The sequence below is a fragment of the Coloeus monedula genome (genome assembly GCF_965178545.1).
Source record: "Coloeus monedula genome assembly, chromosome: 3".
Lineage (NCBI taxonomy): Eukaryota > Metazoa > Chordata > Aves > Passeriformes > Corvidae > Coloeus > Coloeus monedula.
This window is the reverse complement of record NC_138783.1, coordinates 73029282-73042840: the sequence shown is the minus strand read 5'-3', so window position 1 is coordinate 73042840 and position 13559 is coordinate 73029282. Positions and strand designations below refer to the sequence as shown.

Genomic DNA, 13559 nt, shown 5'->3' with positions numbered 1-13559 from the left:
AGGGACCACCTGTTTCAATCTTTTGCTTGTGTTCAGTCAGACATGGGACATAGGAAAGAATGAAATAAGCAACCAATCAAAACCACAAAATGGTCATATTAAAAGTGTAGTACTATATTGTGTATTGATCACACTACATGGTAGTCATGTCTTGCAGGATGTTGAGAATTGTTGTAACAAGGTACTTAAAATGATAATGTTGGAATCTTAAGAAAAAAATTTGCTGAGGTTAGACTATGGTGCAAATGTTATCGCTTCTTATTAAGGGCTGCAGTGTTATATTAGTAAATTTCCTGTTATAGCTGACTAAAAGAACAAATATTTCTCACAGCTCCAGTTAATTTCATTGTAATGTTTTTCCCCAGCCTAAATGTATGTCTTTCATTACAAAGGAAAAAAAGAATTCTGTGTACTTCTGTGCTGCAGTGCTGAATGCTGCAATGCCAAACTTATGAAGTGAAAGCCTGGAGTGAAATCCCGGTCCCCAAGTCAAGCAACCAACCATCTCATGTATTGCTCTGGGAAAGGCAGAAACTAGGCCTTCATATCAGGACTGAGAGCATGGAAGGTGCAGCTGGGAGGACATTTCAAGTGAAATGCTGCAGTGAAATCTCAGTTCACGTTCTGGGGTCAGGGCTGCAGCAAAACCATCTCTCTCCATCTGGGCTCCTCGACTTGAAATTCTCCACTGAAAACAGACAACCCACTTCTGTTGTGTCAAAGTTTTAAAGTAAATGTGTGTGTGAGTCTCTGTGTGTGTGTTATGTGTGAGAGTGAATTTTGAGATGAGAGGAGTAAAAGGAGGTGGGTGACTCAGCTCAGCTCCCTATCTCTCTCCTTCTAACCAACAGCACAGTGGGCAGAATATACTTTCCCAGAGAAGGCACAGGGTCAAATCAGTACTAAGTTGGAAGGGGATTAAGTATGTCCCTATAGTAACCATTACATTTCAACAAGAGGCCACTCCAGAAGACTATAGGCTGGAGGAAAATAAAGAGAAAAAGAAAAATTAAAGAAACAGAGAAAGAAAGATAAAACATAAATGTCTGTCTGAATCGTCTCCTTTACCAAACACCTATTCTGGATACTCTAACCACAAAGTACTGTGTAGCTGTGGGGCTTGGTCCTCTCCTAAGAACTCCTCAGGTGCTTTAGTGACTTTAATGCAAGCAATCATAGTAGAAACTGGGTCAGAAACTCAGATCAATATATATAGTTTAAATAAGAAATTGTGGTCAGGACCTTGGCCTGGCCTACTCACTAAATACACCTCTTTCTTTCACATCATCAGGATTTCAAAGTGAGATGACTACACGGGTTTTATGGCAGACTACACACAAGATGGATGCAAAATCTGTCCACCTTTCTGACTCCTATTCCCTTTTCTGACACCTAGTGTTTGAACCTTTTAAGATTAACCCTGTGACCTATTCAGACACTGTTTCCAGCGCAAAATTGCCTCAAGGTCTGATGACAATGAGAAGAATGTCAATGGGTTTTACTACCAGCTCCATAATCTCAACAGCTGATATGTGAAGTCCATTAGGGCAAGCTCAGCCTCATATGAAAGCACAATGCAAGCAAGTCCTCCCAGGGCTGTGCACACCCTGGTGAGTGCTGTAACTCATGCTCCCCTGCTGCCTTTCTATGGTTCAAGGATCTCAAAACTATTTTTCTTGTAATGTTGAACAGCTGCAGCAAGAGGGTTGGTAGCCCGGTGGTTGAGGGTATGAGCCAAGAAAGAAGAACATGTGGGCTGGCTCTTACACTGCGAAAGATAGGGAATTTTTTATTTTCTCATCATGAGCCAGTCTCCTACTCACTAGATACAAGTAGGCAAACCACTTCTCTAACTTTCTTTTCTTTCTTTTTTTTTTTTTTTTTTTTAGTCATCATCATCTGCTACTGCATCATTTTGCAAAGCTCCGTCTGGTGAACATATCACAGGGAGACTTGGAACATGCTCACATGCCATTACCCTTAGCAAAATGAAAAATGAAGAAGAAAATTATCTAGTTTTGGAAACCTTGTTAGGTCTAATTGTGGTTTAGATAGAAATCCAGTAGCTATGTGTGAAGACTGGCCTGTGAAATACACTGAGATAGAAAATTCTGTGATGAGATCCTGATATTAGCTTAAACCCTTCTACCCTTGGTTAGAACTTGTTTATCTGTACTGGTTTAAAGTCATTGTATACACTGAGAAGCATAGTTTCTGCGGGAGTTGCAACATATGGAGGCATCTGTGTTAACCACCAGCCTATGTTGAATTCCATAGCCAAAGCTTGAACAAAGGCATCATTTAAGATTAAATAATGACCCTATAATTCTTTTATTTACTGTTCTATCATGATTTGTAGTGCACATACACAGATGTTTATATGCATATGTATATATGTGCGTGCATGTGTGTGTGTGTGTGTGTATCCACACACGACATCATGTCTACAGTGTAGGACGTCTTTATATCTCCACAGAAATAATGAAGCCAATTTTACAGTAGACAGCACAAACACTGAAATCAGACATCTACAGTAATAATTGCTTTCTTCTCTAGAACCTTTGCAGATGGTCTGAGTTCTGCTCTGCAAGTTCTACAATTTTACATGAAGTAACTAGCTTTTTAACATGTTCCGATGTAGCACAAATATACCCTTACCCAGTGTTACTTACATAGCCATAGCAACAGGGAGATGGGAGATTACTAATTGGGAAAATGAAGAAGTATCCCACTACCTTTTCCTATTTCGAGTAATTTTCCATATTATGAGAAACCCATTTCTATTAAAAATGGCTTCATTTGGCTTGTATGTGGTTAAATATGGACTTTACACCCAGAGGAAAGGTATAAGTAGGAAGCTCATTGTTTTAGGCTTCTAGAATTTGTAGATGGAATCACCAGGTAAAAAATAACAGATAAGTCAAGGACAATATACTTGTATGCTCTTTCCCTTATCTGATCTTCTGGATAATTTACAGGGGATTATGTGAGTTCTGTTTATACAACCTGTGTATGGATTGTAAACTGGGATGCATATGCTGAATTTTAAAGACCCAGATTAATTGGCACTTCAATGCTGTATGATCTCCCACTTTACCACACTCTCTAAGTAACAGAGTAAAACATCTCAGCTCCCAATCAACCTGACCCAGGAAGAGGTATTTCCTTAAAACTCTCAAAGGCAGGCCTCTTATCCTAAGATACATGTTTCCAAACTTAATTCAATAAGATGAAAAAACCTAGAAAGTAAGGATTATGGCACTGAGTAATGATAAATTAATTTTCTGGATCTTTCTGTGTAGATTGACTCATAGAATAAAAAACTTCAGATACCAAATCTAAAATGGATGTTGCCTTTTTTTCTTCCTCTCTGAATTGTGTCCTAGATGTTAACTTTTGCATAGTAGATGCTCTCTCAATACATATATTTTAAATATAAAACATCAATCTCCAAAGTATACAATTGAAAACACAATGGCTTCCTTAGATAAATACTCATTTGGAAGTTACATAGCATCCATAAACACTCTTATTTCTTCTGGTGTATTTTTTACTTTTTGGGTTTTTACCACTTTGAAATTTCAGGTCCCCAGATGGCTTCCACCAGTTCTCACCTCTCAGCAGATCCTTTGTAAGAAGCAGGCAATTCATCCTTCATGCTTTGACAACAGGTCATTGTCTCCTTCTACTTTCTCAATTCGTACTTATTTATTTAATATCTTGTTAATGTTCAGGTCCTCTGGTTGCATTTTGATTGTTTTTACGGTGCCTGAGCAATTTTAATAACATGAAGGTAAAGATGCTTGGAAGCTCTATTCTAAGGCAGGAGGAGAACAAGTCCTTCTGCCCCACATCCCAGGGAGTCTTCACCAGGCTCCAGATTTTCAGTCTTTCCTCTGCAAAGACTTTGTTCACAATGATCTTTTTACTGCTGCTAACACCCACTAAATGTGTCCTTGACCCCCACACTGACCCATGTCCCTTCTTCTGACTGTCCCACCTTCCTCTGTGGATTGTCCTAGGGGTTTCTTGCCTCCAGTTCCCCTTGCACTTTGAGGCTGCAATTTTTGATCCACAGATGTTTCCAGACAGCCTTACACCCCCACCCTTCCACCCTGACATCACTGAGAGACAAAGTCAAAGAAACCATCAGGAGAAATGAATTAATGTGCTCCAATGTGGCGCCAAGTTTCCTTTCCTCTTTTTCTCTTCCTAGTGAAACCACCAATATATTTCTTGTGGTGCTTGCTGTCTCAGTGGCATTTTATCTCTTCTAGCCCTTTTGTAATTTATTGGATAAGCTTTTTCAGAGTCAGGATTTCTCTCTTTCTGTCTGTTTTTTTTCCCCTACTCCTGCCCCACTTCCTACCCCTTTTCCCCCTCCCTTCCTAGTCCCTGCCCACCAGAACAAACCTAAAGACCAAATATTCATCCTGGGGACTTGAAATGGCCACAGTAACTGTTGTAACTTGTCTGTGGTCTAATTACATTAATTTGATAAGATCATCATCGGCAGGATGTCTAATTTATTTGCAAGCGGTAGCCAGGGAGAAGCTTTGACCAAATTAACATGCCGCCGGGACCAGGGGGTGCAGGCTCCATATGGCTCTCTGGATTTTCCTATAAATAACCCTCCTCCAGCCCACTCCCGCGGTTACATCCCCCCCTACCAGTATGCCGCAAAGTTCACCAGCGGCGCCGGACTCGAGAGGCACAGCGCCGGGCTGCAGGAGGCACCAGGACGCTGGGCTGCCTCTCCCGCCTTCGCGCTTTCTCCCCCTCCTCCTCCTCCCGTCCTTCTCCCCTCCCCCTCCTCCTCCTCCTCTTCTTCTTCCTCCTCCTCCTCCTCCTTCTCTTCCTCCTCTTTCTCCTCCTCCTCCTCCGCCTCCTCAGAGCGGTTTGAAAAGGCAGGGGAAACGCGGGGTTCCACATGCACCACCAGAGGTGCAACTGGTTCTTCGCTCGTAGTCTTCTGAAACCCGTCCAAATGATGCAGAAACTTTTGTATGCTTAGCTCCTGTCTTTAAGGCCAGGCACCGATTTTTCCGCTGTGTAATCTCTTTTGTCAGAAGGGTGGGAGCTGGAAAAGGGCAGCGGGGGGGGGGGGGGGAGGAATGGGGGGGTGGAGGGAGGGGGAAGCAAGCAGCGAGAAGGAGGGTGTCGAGGGAGGCAGGCGTTTTATTTCCACAGAGAGTATATAAGGAGCATCCCTAGAGAAATATCTATGCGTGGACATACACGCATCTCTAGATTTTTATACAGAGATAAGGATGACCGTCAGTTTCTACCTTCCCTGCCCTCCTTAAGGGAGACACTACACTCCGTGGGAACAGGTAGCGTGAACTGCTAACAGTGCAGCAATCCCCTCCCCCTACCTATCCTCTTCTCTGTGATGATCTAAATTATGAAAAATAGAGAGTGCATTAGTCCACGGTTCGACATTGCATAGAGAACATCAGCAAGAGACAAAATCCAGCATGAAACACCCTAGACTGCAGGGGAGGAAGAAACGCATTTAAAGCAACGATAAAAATGGCGTGCAGAATAATTACCTCAAATTGCTATGCGCTTGACACCCTGACACTATTTCTGTACAAGCCATTGGGAAATACAATAAGGCAAACGAGCCTTCCTATCCTTCTTGTGCAGGTGTGAGTGTGTGTGAATGGGGGCAATACGGAACCGGTCGGGAGGAGGGGAATGCTAAACTTTCCATCTTAAAAGAAAAGAAATAAATTAAATAATCCATTTAGGAGAACGCATCTAAATAGATCGACAGCTTTTAATGCCAGCGTTTTTAACGCTTGCCCTGTACGTGGATTGATTTTTTTTTCTTCTCCAGCATTCCCTCAGCAGATGGATTTTTGCCACTGCAGCTCAGCAGAGGGTGTCAGATCTTTCAGTGTGCACCAGGTTGAAACGAGCAGAGCCTCTTAGCAACTCTCCCTCTGCGTGCATGTGAGTGTGTGCGAGCCTGCGGCTCGGCAGCAGCGGAAAAAGGAAAGAAGAGCGAGTGAGGGAGAGAGCGAGGGAGCGAGGAGGGGAGGCAGCGCGGCCGGCAGGGCGAGGCGAGGAGCGGCGCGGGCGGGCGGGCGGGCGGCCCCAGCCCCGGCCCCGCGGCAGGCTCCGGCCGCCGGCGGGCATGGGCAGCCGCGCACCGCAGCAGCGGGGGCAGGCGCGGCGCAGCGCCGGCGGCTCGGCGGGCAGCGCCTAGGCTGGGGCGGGCGCTTTCAGCACCGCGGCGCTGGACAGCGCCCGGCGGGCGGCGGGCGAGGAGCGCGGCTCCGCGGCCGCGCGGCAAGGTCAGTCCGCGCGGAGCCGCGCACCGCGCAGCCTCCGCGGCCAGCGCCGCGCTCCCGCCCGCGCCTACCTGACATGCAGCGGCGGCCGGGGGCCAGCAGCACGGTGCCGGTGAGCCAGCCCGGCCGGCAGACCTCCACTTAGCTGCCCGGCAGGCGTCAGGGAGGGCGAGCGAGGAGGGGGATTTTTTTTTTTCCTTCTACTTCTTTTTTTTTTTTCTTTTTTTCGCCTGCCTTGCAGTACGTGCCTGGATAGTTTGTGGATATAATTACTGACTGGAATCTGGGCTGTTGCAGTTGTGCGTGGGGGGGGAGAGAGGAGAAAAGAAAGCATCCCCCCCCCCCCCTCCGCCGACCCTCCCTGCTCCCCCACATACATTTTTTTTTCCTCCCCCTTTGCTGGTGGTTCGGACATTTCATGTATTGAATGAACTGGAATTGCTTTCCGTGTGAGGAGGATGGTTGCTGTTACTTTGTGATGAGATCGGGAATGAATTGCTCGGTTTAAAAATGCTGCTTTGGATTCTGTTGCTGGAGACGTCTCTTTGTTTTGCTGCTGGAAACGTTACAGGGGACGTTTGCAAAGAGAAGATCTGTGCCTGCAACGAGATAGAAGGGGATTTGCACGTAGACTGTGAGAAAAAGGGATTTACCAGCCTGCAACATTTCACCGCCCCAACTTCCCAATTTTACCATTTATTCCTGCATGGCAATTCCCTGACTCGACTTTTCCCTAATGAGTTTGCTAACTTTTACAATGCGGTCAGTTTGCACATGGAAAACAACGGTTTGCATGAGATTGTTCCTGGGGCTTTCCTTGGGCTGCAGCTGGTGAAACGCTTGCACATAAACAACAACAAGATCAAATCGTTCAGGAAGCAGACTTTCCTGGGGCTGGACGATCTGGAATACCTCCAGGCAGATTTTAATCTATTGCGGGATATTGACCCGGGAGCATTTAGGGACTTAAACAAGCTAGAGGTGCTGATTTTAAATGACAATCTCATCAGCACCTTGCCCCCCAACGTGTTTCAGTATGTGCCGATCACCCACCTCGACCTCCGGGGAAACCGTCTTAAAACCTTGCCTTATGAGGAGGTCCTGGAGCAGATCCCAGGCATTGCTGAAATCCTGCTAGAGGATAACCCCTGGGACTGCACTTGCGATCTGCTGTCGTTGAAAGAATGGCTGGAAAACATACCTAAAAACGCTTTGATCGGCAGAGTGATTTGTGAAGCTCCCACTAGGTTGCAGGGCAAAGATTTAAATGAGACCACAGAGCAGGAGCTGTGTAAAAAGAACAGAGTAGATTCCAGCCTAGCTGCTCCCCCTGCCGAAGAGGAAACCTGCGATCCTGGTCCCATTCCAACCCCCTTTAAAATACATGGCAAAGAAGACCCTGCCACGCCAGGATCTGCTCCAAACGGAGGTACAAAGATTCCTGTCAACTGGCAAATCAAGACCAAACCCACTGCTGCCGTGTCGACAGTGAGTGCGAAGAGCAAGCTACCAGCTACCTTTTCCTGCCCGCACATCTGCAGCTGTGATCAGATCCCTGGCTCAGGTTTAAAGGTTAATTGCAATGATAGGAATGTGAGCAGCTTGGTGGATTTGAAGCCCAAGCCGTCCAATGTGCAGGAGCTGTTTCTGAGAGACAACAAAATACACACCATCAGGAAATCCCACTTTCTGGATTACCGAAAACTTAATTTACTCGATCTAGGCAACAACAATATTGCCACCGTTGAGAATAACACTTTCAAGAACCTCTTTGATCTCCGATGGCTCTACATGGATAGCAACTACTTAGACACCCTGTCCCGGGAGAAATTTGCTGGGCTGCAAAACCTGGAGTATCTGAACGTGGAGTTTAATGGGATCCAGATGATCATGCCTGGCACCTTCAATGCGATGCCCAAACTGAGAGTCCTCATCCTCAACAACAATCTGCTGAGGTCTCTCCCAGTGGACGTGTTCGCTGGGGTCTCTCTTTCCAAGCTGAGCATACACAACAATTATTTCATGTACCTCCCGGTGGCAGGGGTGCTGGACCAGCTCACCTCCATCACCCAGATCGACCTGCACGGCAACCCATGGGACTGTACTTGCCCTATCGTGCCTTTTAAACAGTGGGCAGAGATGCTTCGCCCCAAGGTGATTATGAGCGACCTGAGGTGTGAGTCCCCTGAAGATTTCTTCAAGGAGGATTTCGAGTCTCTCTCCAATGATGTGATTTGCCCTCAGTTAAAAATCTCGCCCACATTAACTTCCACTAACAAAAACAGCACCGGGTTGACAGAGACAGGTACTCACTCCAACTCCTACTTGGAGACCAGCCGGGTCTCTATTTCGGTGCTAGTGCCAGGGCTTCTGCTGGTTTTTGTGACCTCTGCATTCACGGTGGTTGGCATGCTGGTTTTCATCCTGAGGAACAGAAAGCGGTCCAAGAGGAGGGATGCCAACTCTTCTGCATCCGAAATCAACTCCTTGCAGACGGTCTGCGACTCGTCCTACTGGCACAACGGGCCCTACAGTGCCGACGGGGCCCACAGGGTGTACGACTGCGGCTCCCACTCCCTGTCGGACTGAAGCTGCGGGCGGGGCGGGGGCGGCCGCCACCCGGGACCGGCGCTTCCCTCTCCGGCCGGGGACAGCTCTGCACCTCTGCTGCTACCTTTCGTGAGAAACGAAACACACAGACACACGCACGCCCTTCCTCACGACCCCCATAGCAAGCGCCGAGGCCCAGTGGGCGGCGGGGGGAGCCCGGCGCCGGGGCGCATCCCTGCAGCGCCGCGCAGCCCGGCACAGTGCGCGCATCTCCCGCCCGTGCGCGCATCTCCCGCCCGTGCGCGGCCGGGGCAGCGACGGACAGGCGAGGAACCGCATCCTTCGGCTCCGGCAGGGCTAAACACGGCTCCTGGTTTTGTTGGGCTTTTGTTCTATTGTGTTGGGGTTTGATTTGCTTTTTTGCCCTCTTCCCTTGTGGACCGACCCCTTTCCAAGAGGCCGGGAAAAGGAGGGAGGCAGAGGACTGGTGTTGGCCTCCTCCTGATGGCAAAGCAGGAGGGGAAAGTTGCACGAAGGCATGAATGTAATGTAAATAAATGACTCCGACTCCGAAACAAATAGACAAATGGACAAAAAAAAAAAAAAAAAAAGTGCTGCATGGCTCGCATGGATACAACGCACCCCAGGGACGCTCCAGCCCCCGACTGGAAGCAGCGTCTAGTTCACACCATCATCCCTCTTACCTGATAAGTCCCTTCGTATCAAACCTTCTATATACGAAATACAGTATAATAATAAAAAGTGCCATTTCGCCAGTTTTTTTGTGTGATCAATAGGCAGTAGAGATCGTACTTTTACTGTGGAAAAAAATTGTAAAGATTTTATTTAAGGCATAGTTGCATGAATATTCTCATTGGATTTTTTAATTTTAATTTTTATTTTTTGGTGGGAATTACTTTGCTGGGAGATTTGCTTTGTTGATAGTGGGTTGTGTTTTGTTTTTCGGGGGACGTGGGGAGGGTAGGCTTTGGTTTTGTTTTCTCTCTTCTTTTTCAATATACATATTCAGTATTGCCTTTCCATCTGAATGTAAAAATTAGTACCCTTGATTTCTATTAAGGTAACAGTGTAAACATACTACAAAAAAAAAATCCAAGGCAGTTAAGCATGACCAATTAATGTCACTCTAGCGCTTAGGCTGCAAAGTTTAATGGTAGAAAATTCTGTGCTGTTGTAAATCTTACTATAACTTGAGGAAAACAGAACTGAGGAAGCAAGTGAAACTTACTAATTCTATTCGAGGATTTTATAATGGCATATTTTTTCAGTATTAAAGTGAAAATGTTTTCAACTCCGGGTCCTCACCATTTTTCCAGCATCCAATTCTTGCAAACGGGTTACTTGGGTTTAGGGGACAGAGCCTCCTTTCAGTGCTCTGTGTGTGTTTCTCTCCCTCCCTCCCTCTCTCTCCCTCCCTTCCTCTATCTCATTCATTCACAGGCAGAGGCACAAACACCCTTCCTTCCCCCCCTTTCCCAATGTAAATAACACACAGAAGTTTCCTGCTGCCTGCCTCCTCCCCTCTCCCTCCCTCCCCTCTCCTCCTTTTTTTTTTTTTTTTTTTTTTTAACGAGGCAGTGAATCCCTTTATTAATACTGTGAATCTCTCTCTGCTGCCGCTGCTGTCACCGCCTCTGCTGCACACACTGCAGATGTATTAGGGATGTTAGTGGGAATTTGCTTTAAGTGCCTCTGCCCAGCTTGGTCTCATTAAGCTGGAGCCGAATTTCCGCGGCCGGCATTCCCGCCCGGGAGCAGTTTGCCCGGTGGGGCAGCTGCGGGCGGCCGCGCTCCAGCAGCTGCCGCCAGTGGGAAAACGAATTAGCGCGCAGGGGTTTTCCGGGTCCTGCACTGGGTACCTCCACCCTTTGATATTAAAAGCTGAAAAAACCACGGCGCAGTGCTGCAGTTGGACTTCAGGCAGCTCGCGTTTGATCCCGTTCCTGTACGGGAAAGTGCCCCTAAACTCAGTCAAACTTGTAAAGGCGAAAGTCTCTGCAAATCACTTGTAACTCACAGCTCAAGTCCCAGTGGAGATGTGGAGAATTTCAGTCACGTTGCTCCTGGCTTTCTCCAGGCAGAGAATCCTTTTAAAGAGTAAAACACCGTAAGGGACTTGCTAAACTTCAAATACTGATTTGGTTTGCTCTATAGGATCTGTGAGGAGAAAACAGACATACATACACACTGCAATAGGTATGCTCCTGAAAATGACACAGAAGCCTGATCCCAGGTATTCATGAACTATTAAACACGAGGAATCCGTCATTCCTCCAGAATCCTTTATCACTGTGGAAAAATCTGCAGTCTCCTAGAAAATACCTTGAAGTTTGGCTGGGCAGCTCTGAAAATGGCATGGCCTGCTTAACTATACAAACCATTCCTATTTCAAGGTCCCTTCTTTATTCCACCTTGCTGCCTCATTAGACAGATTTTTCTGCCAGGACACTCTGTGTAAGACAAAGTGAAGGCAGCAGAGGCACTAGTTTGCCATTGTGCAATCTACTGTTGTGCAGTTTGAGAGGAAAAAGCAAATGCACTTACATGTGAGCCAGTATTTCTGTCCTTAGGAGGCCATCAAATTTAGCTTAGAAATAGTCCAAAACAACCTGTTTAGGTATAAGCTAGTTCACCCTTAGAAGACTACCTAAGTCAAGCTGCCTTCTTCATGATATAGTAGTGACAAAATTGAGTAACTGAGAAAATTAAGAATACGTCCCATGGTAAAAAGAATAATAATTATGTTAGAAACACTGTAACGGAAGTTAAGATAAAACACATAATAAATTAAAATGCAAAATCATTGACTGAAATCAGACATGCATGCATTTTAGAGAATATAATGCTAAATATGTAATTTTAATTTGTCATCATTGAAAAGTAGTACAAAGTTGCAAATTTTCTCCTTTAGCTTCCTAAAAGTGCTAGTTCATTGGCAGACCTAAATAGAAATGTCAGTTCAATTGAAATGTTGAAGACATGTATTTATCGCCCTGTTTCTAGGTTGTGGGGAAATAACAAAATGGAACTTTCTATGTCATTTTCTGATTTTAACATTCACAGGATTCTTTCTTTCATCTTGCAGACACTTGCCCTTAATACACATAGATCACCCGGCTCTCTGAGATGATGTAATAATTACCAGGCCTTGAATTACAATGCTTATCTTGTTTACATGTTTAGCACTTCCATAATTGTTTTTATCAAAACAAAACACTCAACAAAAAAAGAAACATACGAGAAAGAAAAGGGATTATTAAGGATGTTTTGAAGAGGAGTGAAGTGCAAATATATTAAGCATGTTCAGTTTACAAAAAGTTAATGTTTTATTTGCTGATAAAGACTGTAATGATATTTCTAATATTGGAAGCCTATGAACTATCCATGCTGTGTCAAAATATGCATTTTTTCCTGCTAACTTAAGAATCTCATAACTTCAAGCACAGTATATATCGCATTAAGTTACTTTTTGCTCAATCATCACAGGAAAGACATTTATATTCTTTCAGAAAAGGAAGAAAAGGAACAGATACATTATTTAGTTAGTTAAAAAGAAGGTTGCTTGTGGTTTGTTTTTATTTCTGCAAGCACTTCAACTAAGAATAGCCTAGAATTTAAACTGTTGCCATAGAAATATATGACTTTATACATGGTAGTCTCCTGCATGTCATTGCAGAAGACTGAATGAAACTCTAGAAGCAACCTGATAAAATTTTAAATTCATACCCATATGTATCATTTTGAGCAGAAGTGTAATGTTGGAACTGCACAGAAATGTGTTATTATGTTGCTTTACTAAATGTATTGGTTGTGTCAGGTTGTTTTATAACTTCAGTGCAGTTGCACTGAAAATACAGTTTCAGATCTGCTTGCAAACTAAGTGATGTAATCTTTGAGGGGATTTATTGTTTGGTTTGGGTTGGAGTTTATTTCCTGAGTTGTTTTTTATTTAGCTTTAGGGGTTTTTTTAGCAAGAGTGGGGGCAGATGTTATCTGATGTAGAAGAAAAGGCTTTGTGTACTAGTCTTTACTCAGGTAGAAAAGCCATGAACTACAAAAGGTGAATATTTCACACTTTTTTAATGTTGGTTGCAGAACGCATTAGGGTGGAAATTAGGGCAGAAAGAGGCTGAAAAATGCTAGTCCTTCCCAACAGAACAATTTCTATCTTCCATTATCCATGAAACAATTTGTAGTTCTCACAAATATAAAATTTTCCCAAAGGCAAGTAGCTCTTAGTAAAGTGACAAACTCTTTCCCTTTGTATTTTTGTTGGTGGTTTCTTAAGTTGCAAAAGACAGCAGGAATTTGCTTGAGATTAAATGGAAGACCTTTCAATTGCTCTTTTTCTTTTCTGTGTAACTTTCTCAAAGACAAGGCTACATCTGGGGGCTTTCTTGGAAAATGGTGCACAAGATATATTCAAATCTTTAACAGCTTCATTTTTTCTTATATTTGGAGTTTGAATCTGCATGGCAGTTGTCTTATTCTACATCCAGCTCTGTAATTTTTGTACTGTTTGAATCAGTCAGGGAGATTTTGGCTACAATTTTATTCACAGGTAATCAAAAATGGGCACTCTTAGATGTTAAAGGTTCTCATTAGGTAGATCCTTTTGTATTTAGTGAAGTTCCCACAGACATACACAAGAAAGATGGGAGGTAGGACAATTTCTGTGGCTGAATATTT

The 13559-nt window shown here is 44.7% G+C and overlaps 1 protein-coding gene across 1 annotated transcript; it reads left to right on the top strand.

Annotated features, from left to right (window-relative positions):
• Positions 1-6809: 6809 nt before the first annotated feature.
• On the top strand, positions 6810-8888 carry SLITRK1 (SLIT and NTRK like family member 1; the record flags this gene model as incomplete). Its single annotated transcript, XM_082277379.1, has 1 exon — positions 6810-8888. One exon carries the CDS (start codon positions 6810-6812, stop codon positions 8886-8888), a length of 2079 nt encoding a protein of 692 aa, XP_082133505.1.
• Positions 8889-13559: the final 4671 nt, after the last annotated feature.